The sequence below is a fragment of the Leptonotus elevatus genome, chromosome 15 (assembly GCF_054856555.1).
Source record: "Leptonotus elevatus isolate MCC_2025b chromosome 15, RoL_Lele_1.0, whole genome shotgun sequence".
Lineage (NCBI taxonomy): Eukaryota > Metazoa > Chordata > Actinopteri > Syngnathiformes > Syngnathidae > Leptonotus > Leptonotus elevatus.
The window spans coordinates 7,744,440-7,761,942 of NC_141253.1; the positions used below are offsets into that span (position 1 = coordinate 7,744,440).

A 17,503-nucleotide genomic window follows, 5' to 3' on the forward strand; every position below is an offset into this window, starting at 1 on the left:
CTGTAAGATTTGTATGAAAATGTATTTATTTATCTGAAAATTCAGGCTTATAACTGAGCCACTGCATTTAACAAACAGGTTGCAGTCTGTTTCATGTTTGAACAGTACTGAAATCAAATATTAAGGCTTAATGTTCCATTAATATAACATTCTTCCATGCTTAATGTGTGAACCCTAAGTAAGAAAAATTAAAAAATTGATGTTTAAAAATCGATTCGGCCGCATATGGAATTGATTCGAGAAGTGCGCTGTAATATCGCGATATATTGCGGAATCGATTTTTTGTAACACCCCTAATATCATATTATATCATATCATATGATATCATATCATATAACCAAGTCTGTTTGTTGGATTCTTTACCGTGAAAATGTAACTGTAAAATACAATAAGATAACCCATCAAAAGGTGAGATAACACTAAATGATAGAGATCTCAGTACTATTCAAAGGCACTTTATAAACATGTCATTTAATCCAGTGTTTCTTGAAAAATGTAGGACTTTATGAGCATTCCAGACTATTTCTGGAAATGTAATTATATTATACATATTGTGTCCACTCAACTGTAGAAGAGTTTAAGAACAGCACTTAATAACCGAGTTACCGGACAGTATAAACGCATGTAAATGCAGCTTTTGTTTTTATCCATCTTTATGAAAAGTGACCCTTTAATCATCATCATTTGTTTCAAAGCTCTGCCCAAAAAAAAACAAAAAACCAACATACAGTACACAGGATGATCCACAAACAAGTTATTAAGAGAGCCAGTGCACATGGCTGGCTTAAAATCATTGACATTTGCTTGGAAAAAGTCAATCTTAAATGGCAGGGACGATATGTGGTGATGTGCACATTCTAGATATCAATGGCAAATGACAAGCGCAGCCTTTTTGTAGTTTGTTTTAACCTGAACATAAATCAATGAGCTTGTTTAGTTTAAAAAGGTCAGGATGCACTGACGGAGCTTGAATTTGAGGTGCTGACTCTCTTTGAAAATGGAACAATTTCTTGTCTTAGCTGATGTTGAGTGTCATGGCGTGTATGGCGGAAATGGGAGCAATGAGCATCTCCTCGTGGGGAACTATTTGGTTGGGGGACGCACATGTGTGTTGAGTTCGACTTTTTTGATGATTAAAACCTGCGATTGGCTGGCAACCAGTTCAGGGTGTACTACTGCCCGAAGCCAGCTGGGATAGGCTCCACAAAATGGATGGAAAGGAATAAACTGTTTTTTTCCCTAGTAAGTCAAGTTTTTTTTCTCCACGACTTACTCTCCAGATAAGCAATGTTCCATTGATTAGTTGTAGAAAGACTGTAGTAAGAAGAGCTGATTATACGATGGGACTCATCTACAACTGCAAGTTCTAATTTGTTCCATGCAGTTTTTTGTTCGTAGTGTTTTATTTACATACGTACACATTTATATTACTTTTTTTTTTTTAAGAAAACAGGAATTCTATAGCTCATAAACTTGACGTGATAGCAAAAAACTGGGATCAGTTTTGGATTCCGCACCCAAAAATGAGATAAAAAAGCTGTCAGACCAACCCCCCCCCCCTCCCAAAAGTTCCCCAGTGTCAAGTGATGAATTTCAAGGTGTAAAAAATTATCTCTGACATTTGAAAAGAAGAGTTTTTCAAGTAGATTTCCCAAACTCTTCACTTATCCCCAAGTGACACGTAAATTATAAGGTTTTTATGTGTTATCTGTAAAAGTATATTCTTACCATAATAGCAATAAACAAGTGGATAAATAAAAATAATCTTCTAAAATGATTTTCAGTAACAAAGAATACAATTTTAATCGTTTTTTTGTATTTGTTTGTGGTTTTGACCATGTTCCACTTTTTTTATTTCTATAAATGATTTGTGCCTCTCATCTTTTAAACATTTTGTGTAAATGTAAATCCAATTTATGAATAATGCATATAACATAGTTTCTTCCTGCATCCTAAAGCGCAAATCAATCACATTCATGAATGTTTAATTCATCACTGTTAACACCCCCTTTAACCAAAATAAAGAATTCATGGTGTTGGACATGTTTGTTTAGAAGCTACACGAAATATCGAAGCTCCCAATTACAATTGTGTCAACTGCTAAACATACATTTAAACAGTTGTGTGAAACAAATTGTGGCCACAATGAATGTTTTTTTTTCCATATCAAGGAAAAAAAAGAATATATATATATATATATATATATATACACTGTATATTCACACATTGGATTAATCTTGGAATAATAAATGCACATTTTAAGACTTGAGGCGCGAGGATGAATCTTTGCCTTTGCTGCTGGTCGTGTCCCTCTCGAGCTATTTTCCTCATCATAATGCTAAGTGATGTGCCTTGAAAGAATCTTCCCACAGGAGCAAGTGAATTAACGTCCAATGATGCAGCACTTGGTGCTCAGCCATCAGATGAGAGAGGTAAATAGAAGGTAGTATAAAGTGGCGTGCGTCTCTTTGAAGACTTTATAACACTTCCTGCTCAAAGCCCGTGAAGGTAAACCGAAAGAGTGGAGTGCAAGTAATGAATGTACGGAAGCGTATTGCATTCACTTGAAGAAAAACAACAACTTTTCTGACAATTTTTTTTAGGGAGCTTTGGTTTTTTTGAGTATTTTATTTTTATTTTCTGTTTTTCTGAATATTATTTTCTGTTGTACTTAATATTTTTTTCTGTCCAAAAAAAATTCCGAAAAAGAGGCTGACATTTTTTTTCAAAAAAACTGAAAAAAAATATTTTAAAAAACAGAGCTGGTGTTTTGTTTTTCTGAGTAATTTTATTTTATTTTTTTACCTCTTTTTACCTCTTACCAAGTGACTTGAGCAGATTCGCTAATAGCGGAAACTGACACTTTCCCGCATACCTCTCCATATGCAATAAGATGGTCATGTTTATTTACTGACTCTCAATAAAGGAATGAATGTGTATACTGTATTGTGGTTTGTTCTCTAATCTCTGAGGGAAAACCCCTTTTAAAAAAATACTCAGAAAAACAGAAAAATAATTATTTTATAAAACAGGGAAAAATTACTCAGAAAAACAGAAAAAAACATATTCAGAAAAACAGAGGAAAATAAATATTTTTTTTAAACAGAAAAAAAAATACTCAAAAAAAACGGGGGAAAAATATTCAATAAAACAGTAAAAATACTCTAAAAAAACAAAGCTACCCCCCAAAATTTGTCAGAAAAACAGGATTTTTTCTCTCAAGTGAATGCAATACGCTTCCGTATAAATGAGAGCAGAGTAAAATACATTAAAAAAAAAAAACAGCCACTTGTGATTTGATCATTGATGACATACTGTGAGATATAGTACTGAGATTGTGCAATAAACTCAAGGCTAAATGCAGCTCGATTATAGAAATGTCCTTAAACCAACTTTCACTTCACTACGCAAATGCAAGACAAATTGTATATCTGATTTCCAGAGAATCAACATAATCCCCAAATGTATCTTTCTCTCTATCTCGTCTCCCTCTTATACAACCGAGCTTATTAAGAGCGCCAACTAATCAAGTGTGTTTTAGCTCGATTCTACAGTTCTTACTTTTAATTCACACTTATCATCTGTGCATTATTTATGGTGGCTGCGGCTTCAACTGTGACTTTAAACTTCCCTTCGACAACATTCGTCTTTTTGTATCAGGGGAAAATATTGCAGGCACACGTGACACTAATAAATGGGCCACAGGAAGTTGACCAGACATCATCAGTCACAGCCAAATTGGTGGGCCATGAATCTCCATTGTGTTTTCTTTCATTCTGGTCGGCTTGTGACTGCACATTTGCATATTGGTGCTTATTAAGGCCTGAGTGCCAGGCGGGGTTCTTGGAATCGCTGTGTTCCAAAAAATGAATCATTTTGGGGAGGTGAGGTGAGGTGAGGGAGGCTCAACATAACTGAAAATGTGATCATTATTCCGGCACATGATCCCCCACGATTGAATTCAAATTTAAGTGTAGGTCAGTCAATTTGGTTCGAAACTATCATTTTATCATCCTCCTACTAGAGATTTCTCCCAAAAAAGCCCCAATCTCAAGCAAGTATCCTGACCTCGACAGATGGACAATATGTAGTTTGTTGATCATTTCAAAGATTTTCCACCCCAAAAAAGTGAGCGAGGGCCTGTTCATCCCTGCTTGCAGCTTCAATATTTTACTTACATTTATCCCCCTTTCTCCGCTCCTGAAAGCGACTTTTTTTTGTGTCTAGCTTGAAAGCAGTCAAAGTCTCTTTGCTGCTCATCTGTCACACACTATCTCGTTTCAACATGAGTGTGGTGTCAACAGTTCCCTTTGGGTCACCTCACCCACCCTCTGGAACACCTGATACCTTTCCTGCCATGATGCAGAAAGAAAAGCCCCCCCCCCCCCCCCCCACATTGCAAGCGTGACGACATGAAGACACAATCCTGACTCTTCTATCTGACAAAACAAGCATACCGAAAGGTATTCAAGCCGTCTTAAACACTCCAAATGCTAAAACACAATTTGCAACAAAACCCCTGCAAATGTATGTTAGTATGTTGACATGTTCCTCTTAATGGGGTGCCAATAGCTCATCTATGAGGAATTTGGCTGTGGAAAAGCGAGGTCACGGTTTGAGTCCTCACCGTGGAAAAAGTAAATGCAAGGCAACTAAGCCCAATGGAAGCGCAGAAGTGTTTGTACCACATCATATGTGTGTGGTCTACAGATTAAACATTTATACAGACTTATACATTTTAAAACGATCTTTTAAAATGGAGAAAATAAATCCCTATACTTACATGACGCTCCTGTCATGCTTTCAAAAATGCTGATTTCATAAAAAAATATTTATTATTATTATTATTATTACTACTAGTTGTAGTAGGCAAGGCAGTTTTGTTTATGTAGCACGTTTCATACACTGTAACTCAATGTGGTTTACACAACCAGAAGTACAACATTTAAAATAATTGATCAAATTAAACAAAAACACCTTAAGACGTTTAAAAACAGAAATAAAAGATAGTTTACTAAAATTACGAAAATAATGCACTTCCGTTGGCAGCTTATTTGTATTTTTTCATTTTTGTTTGTGCAGCGTAACACTAAAATACTGCCTCACCATGTTCGCTTCAAACTCTGCGCTCAAATATTTGACCTGAGCCTGCAGATCTCAGAGCCTTGCCGGATTTATAATTACATTATTTCATCTTTAACGCACTCGGGATCGGATTCTGGATCAGTGATTTATAAACCAAAAGTTGTCCTTGTAATCGTAATGGAATGTTCAACGTTAACCATTTCAGGTGGCTTCCCGGACAGGGCTCTCTACTTGACCCACCTGTTATTGAATGCCTACCGATATGTAAATCAAAGAGAGGCTAATCAATAATTCATAAGACGCTTCAACCAGAGTAATGTTAACACAAGCCTAATTCCTCAGTCTTTCTTCCCCGAGATGATCGCTCTGCTGATTCAGCCGTTTTGAGGCGAATCTCAGCAGGAGAAAGGCACACTGAAATTGTAATGCAGCAGCTTCACCTTCCCATCAAAGTGATATAAAGTTGAGCGGCGCAGATAAGCGCGCCAGTGCTTTGACACATTGATGCAGTTAATGTATGTTTAAAGTGTGTTCTAATGTGGAGTATCCGTAGGCATAAATGAGCCCGTGCAGATATTTGAGTTAAAAGATAGATGTCGATAAACATGTGATATTCAACACATTTTTGATACCGCCACCAGGAACCAATGATGGCAAGGAGGAAAAGCATTACGAGGTCAACCAGCATCAAGAACTGTCCTCAAATTCGAGTTTCATTGTATTTCTTTCTACCTGCCACAAAAAAAAAAAAAAATCGACACTTTGTCAGTCGAGGCTGATGTATTTGGCTTTTTATTGGCTCCACTGAACAGCTCTCGCCCCAGAATGTAATGGTTCCCACTAGCCCCTCATCCGGGTCTTCTTCCAACAAAAGCAAGCAGTATAAAAGGGTGTAAACAACCCAAAGCAGCTTCAGTAGACCACTGCCAGACACTAAATAGCAAGATTTAGAATTTGATCAAGTCTAGTTTGTGGAAACGAATTAGCTAGAGTAATTACTTCAAAGACATTAATCAATGCTAATTACGTTTTGCTTTTTACCGTTAAGACAAATAGACAACTCTGCTTTGAATTTCTGGTTGAACAACACATTCATATGCTTTTGCAAGTTTATTGTCTATTTTCCTATTAATCCAGACATATTAAAGACAGGTGACTAAAAACAAGTGTGAAGGACCAGATGGCTCTAATGATCTTTCTTCCTTACACATATTTTATATTTAACATATAGCAGTGACTCAATAACGGTACATAAATAAATAAATAAATAAAGTGCTGATTTTGGGAGGAGACGTTTCCATAACTTCCTGTTCCTGCCAGCTTTCTGTCCAGGGGTTCGCACAGGCAGCCCTAGTTTGGCACTCAAACAGCCTCGTGGGTGTGGCTGTCAGATTCTGTGCTTGGGCTTCAAAGTACATGTAAGTGTACTTCACAAATTCTGCCAAGGAACAAGTGGCTCGGCCAACATGCCAGGAGAGGTGACTAGATCAAAGGGCATAATTGATAAACTATGAATTGGTTGCAAAGAATTGATTGTGATAAAGCATATCTTGAAGTTATTGAGATAAAGTGGAGTCATTAATTCAGTCTGAACTGGTCAGAAGACACGCTAGAGGATATTGGAATGTCTTCAAAAGCGGCCGAAAGGTTTGGTTGAATAACTACTTGAGTGGCAAAAGAAAAAAGGGTTCAAGTTGATGGTGTTTGTTCATACCCCTTGCTTATCCAAAATGGGCATCCCCACGGGTCTATACCGGGTCCCGTTTTATTCACATTCATTCATTTTGTACATGGTCATTAAATTTGTTCTCATAAGTCAGGTTTCCATCCAATTGTTTCGAATGTTTTAAGCAAATTTACTGAAAATGCGCAAAACGGACATGCGACTTATGCCTTTTCCATCTGTTCTTCTTTAGCGAATATTGAGAGGGGACTCCGCGGTATACACCATAGAGATGGGATCCACCACTAATTTAAAAGAAGAAGACCAGGAAGCAACTGCACCGTGCGATGATGTCGTATGAGTTTTCTTTGGTAATTCTTGTGTATCCGGTATTGCCAGCGGTTATTCGCAAAACCTGTTTCCATAGCCAAAATTTACATTTTCCTTTTTTCAGTATATGCTTCAAAATCCACCCTCCTCTCTAAGCGTAAAAACGTTTTTGCCAAGTTTGGGCCCTTTTTCAAATTTCTAATGCTTCCATTCAGTTTTATTTTGGCATTTCTTGAAAATTCGAATAAAAATGGAAAATTTGACAAAAATACAAATCCTTACCTTGTCAAGTATTCCCCTGAGCTTCCAATGCTCTGCTGTACATCCATACAATTTGTAGTTCCAGGAATGAGCGCCAGGGCCGGATTCTCCTGGGCTGCACTTCCAATAGCCCGCGCTAGCAGCTCCAATGAGTCTTGGACATAGTGATCCAGAGAAGGTGACGCCATAACCCCGTGAGCCAATAGTCCAAGGGGTAATCCCTCTGTTCTCAATTCAACCACATTCTGGCCGTCCCCTAAGATCCAGTGGAATTCTGGAAGCGTCATCCGAGTGACCGTCGCCCATAAGCGACGCACCTCACGAATCTCGCACCCGAACGTCACCACTCCAACCGTGGATGAAGGCTCTCTCAGGGCCTCCAACTGCCGCATGAGAGCTTGCTGCTGGTCCGCTTTGGCGGAGGAAGCCGAAGCGGATGAAGACAAATGGTGGGAAAACGTTGACGATGACAACTCTGCTCCTGTTGAAACACTTAACGCGTCTCCTGTGTTTGATAAAGAAGACGAAGGCGGTGCAGAGGTTGAAGATGTCAAGTTGACAAGAGTGCCCAAGTGGAAACGGGTGTTATTTTTGATGAGGAAAATAAATTCACTTATGTCCCACTCCTGGCAGAGCAACACGCTTATGTCCCACCAGCCATTCATCATCAAAAGTGAGTAGAGGAGATGCGGTGCCGGGGCTTCCACTGTCCGCATGGCCATTTGGAAATGAAGCGGATTCTAATAAAAGAGAAATACGTAAGAAAAGATGAATTAGCAGGCGGAGAGGAAAAAAATTCATGTCGTCATATAATGTGTAATTATATTGTGTAATTGGAGGTGCATGTGAGGTTAAGGTGAGTTGAAATGAAAAAAGGCAGACATTTTGAAAATTGATAGAAAGATAAGACATGAATGCAAAGAATGTAAATGACAACATTAAGATGACAGCAGTGATAAACAAATGGTAATGAGGCAGATCAAAGGTTGGAAGGGGTCATTTGGGTTTCAATAGAGGGCAAGAAGATGGGAAAGACATTGGGGAGGACTGTGAGAAAGAAAGGAAGAAATAAAACATAATTAGATCAAGGGAAAATGTGGAAAGTGACGGGCGCACGTTACAGTATAGGATGGGATGGCAAGCGATGGGTGGAAGATGAGGCATCAAAAACAGATGGAGTGAAGTGGAAGAGGAAATAAAAAATGGGTGATGAACCCAGCTTTGGAATGACTTTCCCACTTTGAATTCAATTTGTTCCTTGAGACCAGACACAGAGGTGAAGAGAATGGATTTTCAACCTCCACTTACCTTCGCCCATGAATATCATTACTCACATCACAAGTTACACTACATGTATTTATGGCAAAGCAAAAAAAAACAAAAAAAAACAAAAAAAGGCATCTATTGAAAATTACGGCGGCGTATTAGGGCCACGTATAAATATATATATTTTTTGAGGGCGGGGGAAATATTCCGAGAGAAAAAAACTCACAAATTTGCCACTTAATTAAGTCATAAATTTGCCACTTTATAAAGTGGCAAATTTGCGACTTCATAAAGTGGCAGATTTGCGAGAGAAAAAATCTGAAATTTACGAGAAATACACGTAGCGTACTACTCGGATGTTTGCGCTAATACTTTTTGGTCGGGTTTTCCAATCAGGAGAGAGTAATGGCTTTAACCATATCATGTTAAGTATTCACACTTTGAAGCGTTGGGTACAGGCAGCGACAAAGACGCCTCACCCTGAGGATCAGGCATTTAAGTTAATTTGTTAAAATAAATATTTACTTGTTTGTTGTTATGTTTCCAGAATTATTATTTACATATTCATACATTTGTTGTTGTTGTTGTTGTAGAAGTAGCTAAGTTGATGCATCAAATCTGCTGCTCTCCGTCATTTACTTGCGTTTACCTAAAGTATGCTAGCTTCTGATTGGTTAATATTTAGTCAGCTGATAGGGGGATCAGGAAGTGTTGTCGCTCTCGCTGCCGTGTATGACGAGTAAAGTTTAAATTACGAATGAATCCGTCTCCATCCTGCCTTTTCATTTTATAAACAGTGTCCCATTAACCACCAACGAATCCTCACATGATTAGACTATAGCTACGCTACGTGTATTTCTCCTAAGTTTTTTTTCTCCCACCCTCAAAAAAATATATATTCATACACCGTCGTAGAAAATATTGTTACATTAGCTAGTTTTTATTTCGTTCAGTTTTTTAAATTTAGTTTTAACTAGTTGTCATGGCGGCTTTGGGCAGCCATCTTACGTCGCCACTCGCTAAACCCGCCTAACTCCAATACTTTAATTTCGCCGCTGCGTTTTCATGTTATTATCAGCCTCTACGGCAAAAATGCCACCATTGTGGCATACGGTTGTACCACAAAGTCTGGGAGAAGCACGACATGAAAATGTCATCGGTAAGAATGTGATTTTAAAATTTCTCTCTCAGGTATAAATAACTCTTGAGTTCTACTCAAAGATTTGTTTGAATCGTGTTGTCAGAAGCACCAATAATGAAATGAAATGAAAGCAAAGGTCATCAAGAAGAAAAATTGCTCCGAACTGTTAACCTAAACCTCTTGTCAGTCAGCGTTTCAAATAATGGATTGATGGATGGACCATTACTCCATATAGGGATCCTGGCATAAAACACACACTTTTAACTGTTTTCAGCAAATAGAAGTTGTTGGCAACGTAAGATGGCTGCCCTCTGGCCTATTGACAGTCCATTTCTAACTCCGTGGACATGACACGCAAAATCGTTGCCTTGGAGCAATGTCATTTGGAGGCGCTTTTTTATTGGCTGCTGCTGACATCATTTCTGTGAGACACACTTAAATAAATACATTTAAAATCAACCCCATAGGCTCATGTATTAGATTAATTACCAAAGATGAAAAAAAGAAGATATTTTTGCTATAATTATTATTATTTTGTTTTGTAAATGTAAAATCTAGTTTCAGTTTTCGTTTTTATGTTATTTAGTTCACAATTTTTTTAATTTTTTATTTTTATTTTAGTCTCATTAACTAAAATAACCTTGGTTGGCATACAGTATTGATCTGTTATCTGTTATTGTCTGTTTGTTTTTTTTAAGTCAGTTTTCACAAAATTGAATAAATATGACCTACTGTGTAAGAAAAAAAGCAATCCATCTTGTGCTTCTAATTTGATAAACAAGAAACCACGGCACCAGAGGAATATTTTGGGACGTACCCAATAATTTTGGGTAGAAAATGGTTTATTTCCAAGATTTCCCCCGCGCCCCCTATATACCTTAGTGTTAATAGACTTTACACAACCTGTGAAGCAAAAATCTATCAGAGCCACCCAAAGCTTTTAATCACATTAGTCACTCCATATGCATGTAATGATTCTTCATCTGCTTTCTGTACATATAAAGATGGATGACTGTGCCAATATAAGCATCAGTTACAACTATTAAATAAGCTGTACCCTGATTACAAGAACTGTTTATAGATAAACAAATGACACAACAATTCATATGGGCATTCGACTCTAACCAATCTTCCCTATAGAAGCAGGGTCCGAATTCAGTCCTCATTGTTTTGTGAGCGCCTAAACCTGTTGACGTCATGAAAAGAAGATGGGGGAGGGGAGGAAGAAAAAGCCCTGCAGTGCAGATACCTGTTAACATCTTCGTATGAGATCCGTGTAAAAATCCCAAGCGTGTTGTCACTGAGCTATCTTCCCTCAATTTCCATATTGCATCCATTGCCTCGGCGAAGGAACCGTCATTACCACAAGCCAGCTGACAAATCAAACCGCTAATTATTTGAAGTGATCGTCCCCACTGAAAGTGTCGCGGATGATTACATTTGGTTCCGTAAGGCTTGCTGCTTGACAAGAATCAAAACATTTTTTTCTTCTTCTTAGGTGAAGGGGTGAGAGATGAACTTTTCTAGGGGCTCTGCCTCCTGTGTTTGGCTTAATATCATACTTTGGTCGTTTTATGCTATCCCTAAGGCCATTGTTCAGTTTTGAGTCAGCTGTGGCCTTCTATTATTTTCGGATGGATTGACAACCAAAAAGAACTGATGTTGCCGTTACTTTTTGCTGGCTTGATTAAGGGAATCACTGTTTCACTAAAGTTGTTTTCACTTGAACTAGTTAATCCTTTCTTCCACCTGAGGTGATCTCAAGATCAGAACTTTTCAAAGCTGTCCTTGCAGTTTGTACTGAGTCAGAAGTGTAAGAAGCTGCAAGAAACATCGCTCATTCATCCGCATCAGTCGTCCACATGTATCAATCTACTATCCAGGCATCATCCATTGTTCCATATATTTTATTCATCCATTATTCATCAATAGCAAGATTCATCCATTTTCCCACCTACTGTTATCCAGCCATATTTTACCTACCCATCTAATTTGTACCTACCAATCTATGACCAGGCCGCCTTTCATCTAAGTTTTCCTACGGGCAATCAATATATCATCCAATTCATCCATCCATCGTCAAGTCACCCATCAAACATCCAACATCCATTCACCGGCAATATACGATCAATCCACTAGACAAAGAGGAACTTCTGGAGAAATTGCGTGCGAGTGCAGGATAGCTGAATGCTAATAGCTGAATGCTAATAGCTGAATGCTAAGCCGAATGTTTTTTGTTTTTTTTCTTGTCTTCAATGATGATGAAATTACTGAATGAACAATACTGAGCTCTTTAAAAATAAAAAAAAAGCCGAATGATTTTGAAGTAAGAACACTTGAACTGCAATCTGTCTACGGGTGGGATTCCAACCATTGCTTCCTGTTTACCGGTTAAAGCTCCGCTGCGCTAGCTGAAGAGTTGTCCAAGCGGGGTTTGAACCCAGGACCTCCATGCTGGCAGAGAGTCATTGCTGCCATAGAATAATCTGTTACATTGTATATAATTGTAGTAAATACGTACGTTTATACGAAGTTTCATGGTAAAAAAAAAAAAAAAAAGTGCTTCCAGCATTCCCACAATTCATCTGCTTCCCATTGACACTACAGATCCATCCATTGTCCATCCATCATTTTCAATTCTACTGTCCATCCATCATCTATACACTAGCAGCTCTCTTGACATGGACCCCTAAGCGTAGCGCTGGATGACTGGATGGGTGAACTGATTACAGGATGGATCACTGGCAAAATTGTCTCTGGGTTAGATGAATCACAGGATACAGTAAATGGACGTTTGACAAACATTAGTCGCTGGATGGATGGGTGAATGGCTCGTGCAGAGGCTCGATTGATCAATGGATGAATGAACAGACCATCCACCGACTGTAAGCAGATCTGTTGCCCCGTCGATACAACCAGAAATGCATCCATCCAGTGTCCCCTCCCATGATCATCTATTCTCCCATGCGATATTAATCTATCTGTTAAACTGGGGTCTGTCCATCCATCCATCCCTTATAATGAATTATCCCAAATTCCAATCCATTGATTAATCTCACCATATTCTGTCCTTCCATCAATTCATCCATTGTGCCCACTGTAGGCTTGCCTGTCTAAAGTGTGGGAGTTTGAAAGAGACAGAAACACACACTTTTGTTCCTGAAAGTGGCAATTGTCCCGGAAGCCTTCATCCACTGTGTGTCAGTATTTGTGTGTGTGCGTGTGTGCGTGCGCATGCGTGTTCTATTTTGAGTTGTGCGCACAGGAATATCAAAAACTCTCCTGGTGATGTACAATGATGCTCCTCTCAATTTAAGAGTGTGCATTGAGTTGTAATAAATCAATTTAGTTGATGTGTCTAAGTGAGGATGGCAGATCACGTTACTGTGCATTAATTTACCAATCAAGTGATTAAGTTAGACAGCATATCGATTTTGATAACACAAACTTGAAAACCTGACATGCATTTGACTTGAAGTTCACCTTTGACCAAAAACAACGGCGAGGACACTTCAAATCTGTCTCTTCACAATTCTCTCCTAAGACAGAGAGAACCTCATCATATTTGCAACAGTCTTATTCGTCTTTTGGCAAGGAGATAATATTCCCACTTTTCCACATGAGAGGTTTGCCAAATGGGAGAAATTTAAACAATATGTGACAATTGGTATTCTAATGTCATTTTTAAACAAGTCTCCACACTCCGCAGTCATTTTGGTGAAATATAGAACAGTCTTGGGAGCAATTATTCAGTAAAATATCCAGCCTAATTTCCATCTTTCATTACAAATAAAATGTTTTATTTGCTTGAATTCATCTTGGTTTTTAGTCACAAGCAATTAGCTTCCCTAATTGTTAAATCCAGAAGATAAAATGTGATCTTTAATGACAACAATGCTACTCTGTAATTGCACTTTATATACATGACAGGAATTACATAATTAAACAGAATTACGGCAGTAGTATTCCTTGCAGGGGATAAAGAATATACAATATGCTTGTGAGTAGGGCGATATGGCCCAAAAATAAAATCTCGATTTTTTTTCAGGACGATTATGATTTTAATCGATTTTAATCTAATAAACCCATCAAACATTAATTTAACATTCATAGTTTTTTCGTAAATGTCACAATTAAGTAGTTGGTAGCTATTGTAAAGCAAAACATTTGAATGTAACACAACATAAGAACAACAGCTTTTAATAATCCAAAAGACAAAATTTGATTTTACGATTTAGAAAATGTTCCAACGATTGGATTTTTAAAACGACGATGTATCGAATGAATTCGATTTATTGCCCAGCCCTACTTGTGAGTATTGTTATATTACCTGTCTTCTGTGTTGCTACACTCTTGTGTTCAGATATCAATCGCTCAAGGGTAACAATATCGCCACTTACAGAAGACGTGAATTGTTAGCCCGTTTTGCTTACGGTGTTTCTTGTATGCTATCATTAGCGGAGGCTACATGGCATATTTATTAAAATAGCATTTGTTAATCAACCTGCCAAAGTGCCAATGTTGTGACTTAAGCTGAGTCAGCTGTCGCTTTACTATGATGAATCGTCGGGGCTATGTGATTACAAATATCGGATGAAATATCACAAGCCTGCAAAAATACACAAACATAAAAAAGAAACCAACATGCTAATCACTGACCATAATAACTCCATTATCTTTCCAATGTACACAAATCAACTAATTGTTACAGCCCGCAACACGTCCCCGAGAGGGAGGGTAAGAGATCAATAGCGAGGATGAAAGTGCATCCTGAGGCTGCAATACAGTTTGTATGATGTGTCTAAGTGTGCATGTATTCATCTTCCACAGACTTGGCGGCTTTATAATAGCGCAACAGTGGCTGCTGGCTGATCACCTTCAATCATTGATGGAAACACAGACAACCCTCCCACCTACCCCCCTGTATGTGCGACATGCTTACATGAACCATGCATGGCTCCGTCCCTTTGGATATAGCAGGCAACATATAGCAGTTTAAGGACATTTGAAGCAATGAACCTCTTTTGCATGTTTTTGGGAAATGTGGCAGGAAACCAGAGAACGGGGAAACTTCACTCACGAGGACCTGAGCCGAGACTCACTCCCAGAATCTCTTGACTGTAAGGCGGATGTGCTGACCGGTGTGACCACAAGTCCACAGTGCTTTTGACACTATTTATGTGTGTGATTTGTGGATGGTGCTTTTATTGGTGAGGACCTACTTTTATTTAGCGCTACGTGACAGGGCAGCAATATTGGGAACACCTTTCAGTATGATGCAGTGAAGTTTTATACCATCCATTTCCTATACAGTACTGTACTCCAGATCCACCTGTGAGCTGGAGCCTATCCCAGCTGACTAAGTGCGAGATGCAGAATGCACCCTGGACGGGTTGCCGGTCAAAAACACAGGGCACTCACACTTTTGTGTTCAATGAACTTATAACATGCATGTTTTGGGAATTTAGAATGAAGCTGGAAGACACATAGTAGGGAGGATAACAAAGTCACAGGGATCTTGAGTGACTTGTTTATTTATTTATTTATTTATTTATTACTAGGAACGCAGTGGCCTCTAGCCGGAAATTTTAAACCTGCAAGTAAAAGATTTAGGGGCACATATTGTAAATTCACTTGCAAAGTCAATATTCATCCCACTCAATGTTCACCATATTCCAGGGCTGAAGTGTGAAGCAGAAGTTTATCAGCAACATAAATGAATGAAAAAATAAATAAGTAAATGTAATGATATGGCCCCCCAAAAAATACTGGTTGCACTGCCTCAAATTTTATGAGTAAAATGCCACCATTTCGTGCCAGATGTTAACCACTAACTACCATTGCAATCTGAAATGACATAAATCCTGTTATCTAAAATAATCTGTTATCAATATAGAGGCAAATTTGTAAGGGCCACCCATTTGAGTCTATTGATCATGTAAATGTGATCTAATGGATTTTTTTATTTTTTTTTAAGGGAGGTGACTTATATTTGACAATACAGTTTCAGAGACATGTTAAATAACAGCAGCAACATTAACTTGTTAAAACTATATTATTATTATGAGGGATGGGCAAGTACCGATACCAGGCATTGGTATCAGGACGATACCAAACCTTATTTCAAAGTATCATATCACGGGCATTTTACGATCAGGAACTAGACATTAGAGGAATAGAATATTGGCATTAATTTAATGAAATTGTAAGCATTTTTTAAATTAAATTTTTATTTTAATATCTGTCTGTCAGCAATGGTATCGGTACTTGGTATCGATGTCTGTTTAAGAGTTGAGTATCGTCTGAAACTAAAACAAAAAAAAGTGATAAAGACATCACTAATTATATATTATACCTCACTTTGGCGCTTAAACTCTCTGGGAAGAACGCTAAGGACCGGCACCCGAAGAGCTTGAGACACGAACTCCAACTTGACAAACTCGTCCCGATTTCGTGGGAAGGACACCATGGCGGAGATCCCCTGCACGACCACCGTGTGACACACGCTCTCCACAAAGGACAGCGGGTCCTCGTCCTCGGGGGTGCCCGGGGAGCTGAAAGAGAAGGCGGGGAGTTCGCCAAGTCCCGAACCAACCGCCATGACGAGCTCCAGGGACAGATTGAAAGGAAGAATCCCGGCTCGGTTCACAGCCTCCACCGCGAGCAGGACGGACTCCCTGGGTGCGAATAAACGATGATCCCACGACGTGTTCTCTTCCCGCTGCCGTGCGTGGATTTTACCCCGACTCCCACCCCGCTGGCTGGAAGCAGAACCTCTACTCCGGAGGCTTCCGAACTGCCACCCGGCACTTTTTGGGAGCTGCTTGCCCCCATGCGCTCGCCCGTCTCCGGTCTCCGGTGAACCCCCCGCGTTGTTCCCGACATCCGAACTGCTGGAGTCGGGGAGCAAGCGAGGATGCACATGTAGAACCCCCACCCGAACCGTGTGGCCGATGCGCTTTAGAACCTGGCACGGCTGCGGGTGCGAGTAAGAGCACGGCGGGGAAAAGACTATTGCGCACATAAGTAAACACAGTGAGGAGCCGGTACCATCCATCAGCCCCATCTTCATCGTCTCCAAACCACAGCTTAACCGGACGCCCGGTTCGGCCGCAGCTCGGCCCAATACAGGGGCCGCTCCTTTGGTGCCCCTCCCGGGCCCCACAACGTGGCCCTCGTGAGACGCTCAGGCCAACCGCAGCTCCGGATCCGGCTCCGGTTCCACGTCCAGATGCCGGTCCCGCTCCCGGCAAAGTTGCGCGTTCCTCCACAGACTCAAACAACAGGCGGGAGCCGCGCGCAGCCAAGCAAATATCCCCCAAAGTGCCGTTTTTCATCTCAAAAGATTGACATCATTCGAACCTTAAGGCAAGCGAACAGGTTGTGCCATCAAATAACATCGTCACATATAGACGCCAGGAAGAACACGCAGAAGAAAGAGGAGGAATTTGAAGACGAAATATGTCCACTGCGCATTACTAAACATATTCCAAAAGAGTGGAAGCCCCCTTTCGGCTCGTTGGCATCGAAAGAAAAATAGCCCACGATCATCCAAAGCGCAGGAGCTTCAACAGGTATTACAACCGCATCAAAAAAAAAACACAGTTTCCACTTTGCAGAGCGCGTGTTGACAGGTTCGAGTCCACGTCAAATAATGACACTGGTGCCGGCACGAGAGCGCAGTGGGTTGGCTCTCATTGCAAGGAGGGTTAACCCTTTAACTGGCTTTACCCCCAACCCCCTATAGTGCCAGAGAA

General features: G+C 39.6%; 1 protein-coding gene across 4 annotated transcripts in view; it reads right to left on the reverse strand.

Moving 5' to 3' along the window:
• Positions 1–17,503, reverse strand: part of grin3a (glutamate receptor, ionotropic, N-methyl-D-aspartate 3A) — a 96,136-nt gene that overhangs the window by 27,648 nt on the left and 50,985 nt on the right. For 3 of the 4 annotated variants that reach the window (XM_086097575.1, XM_086097574.1, XM_086097573.1), the window contains one exon: positions 7,361–8,079. In XM_086097575.1, coding sequence (XP_085953701.1) covers positions 7,361–8,061 — 701 coding nt within the window. In that variant the 5' untranslated portion in view covers positions 8,062–8,079. Of the gene's footprint in view, positions 1–7,360; positions 8,080–16,101; positions 17,380–17,503 lie in introns of those variants that run through there. The other variant, XM_086097572.1, reaches the window with a different exon arrangement.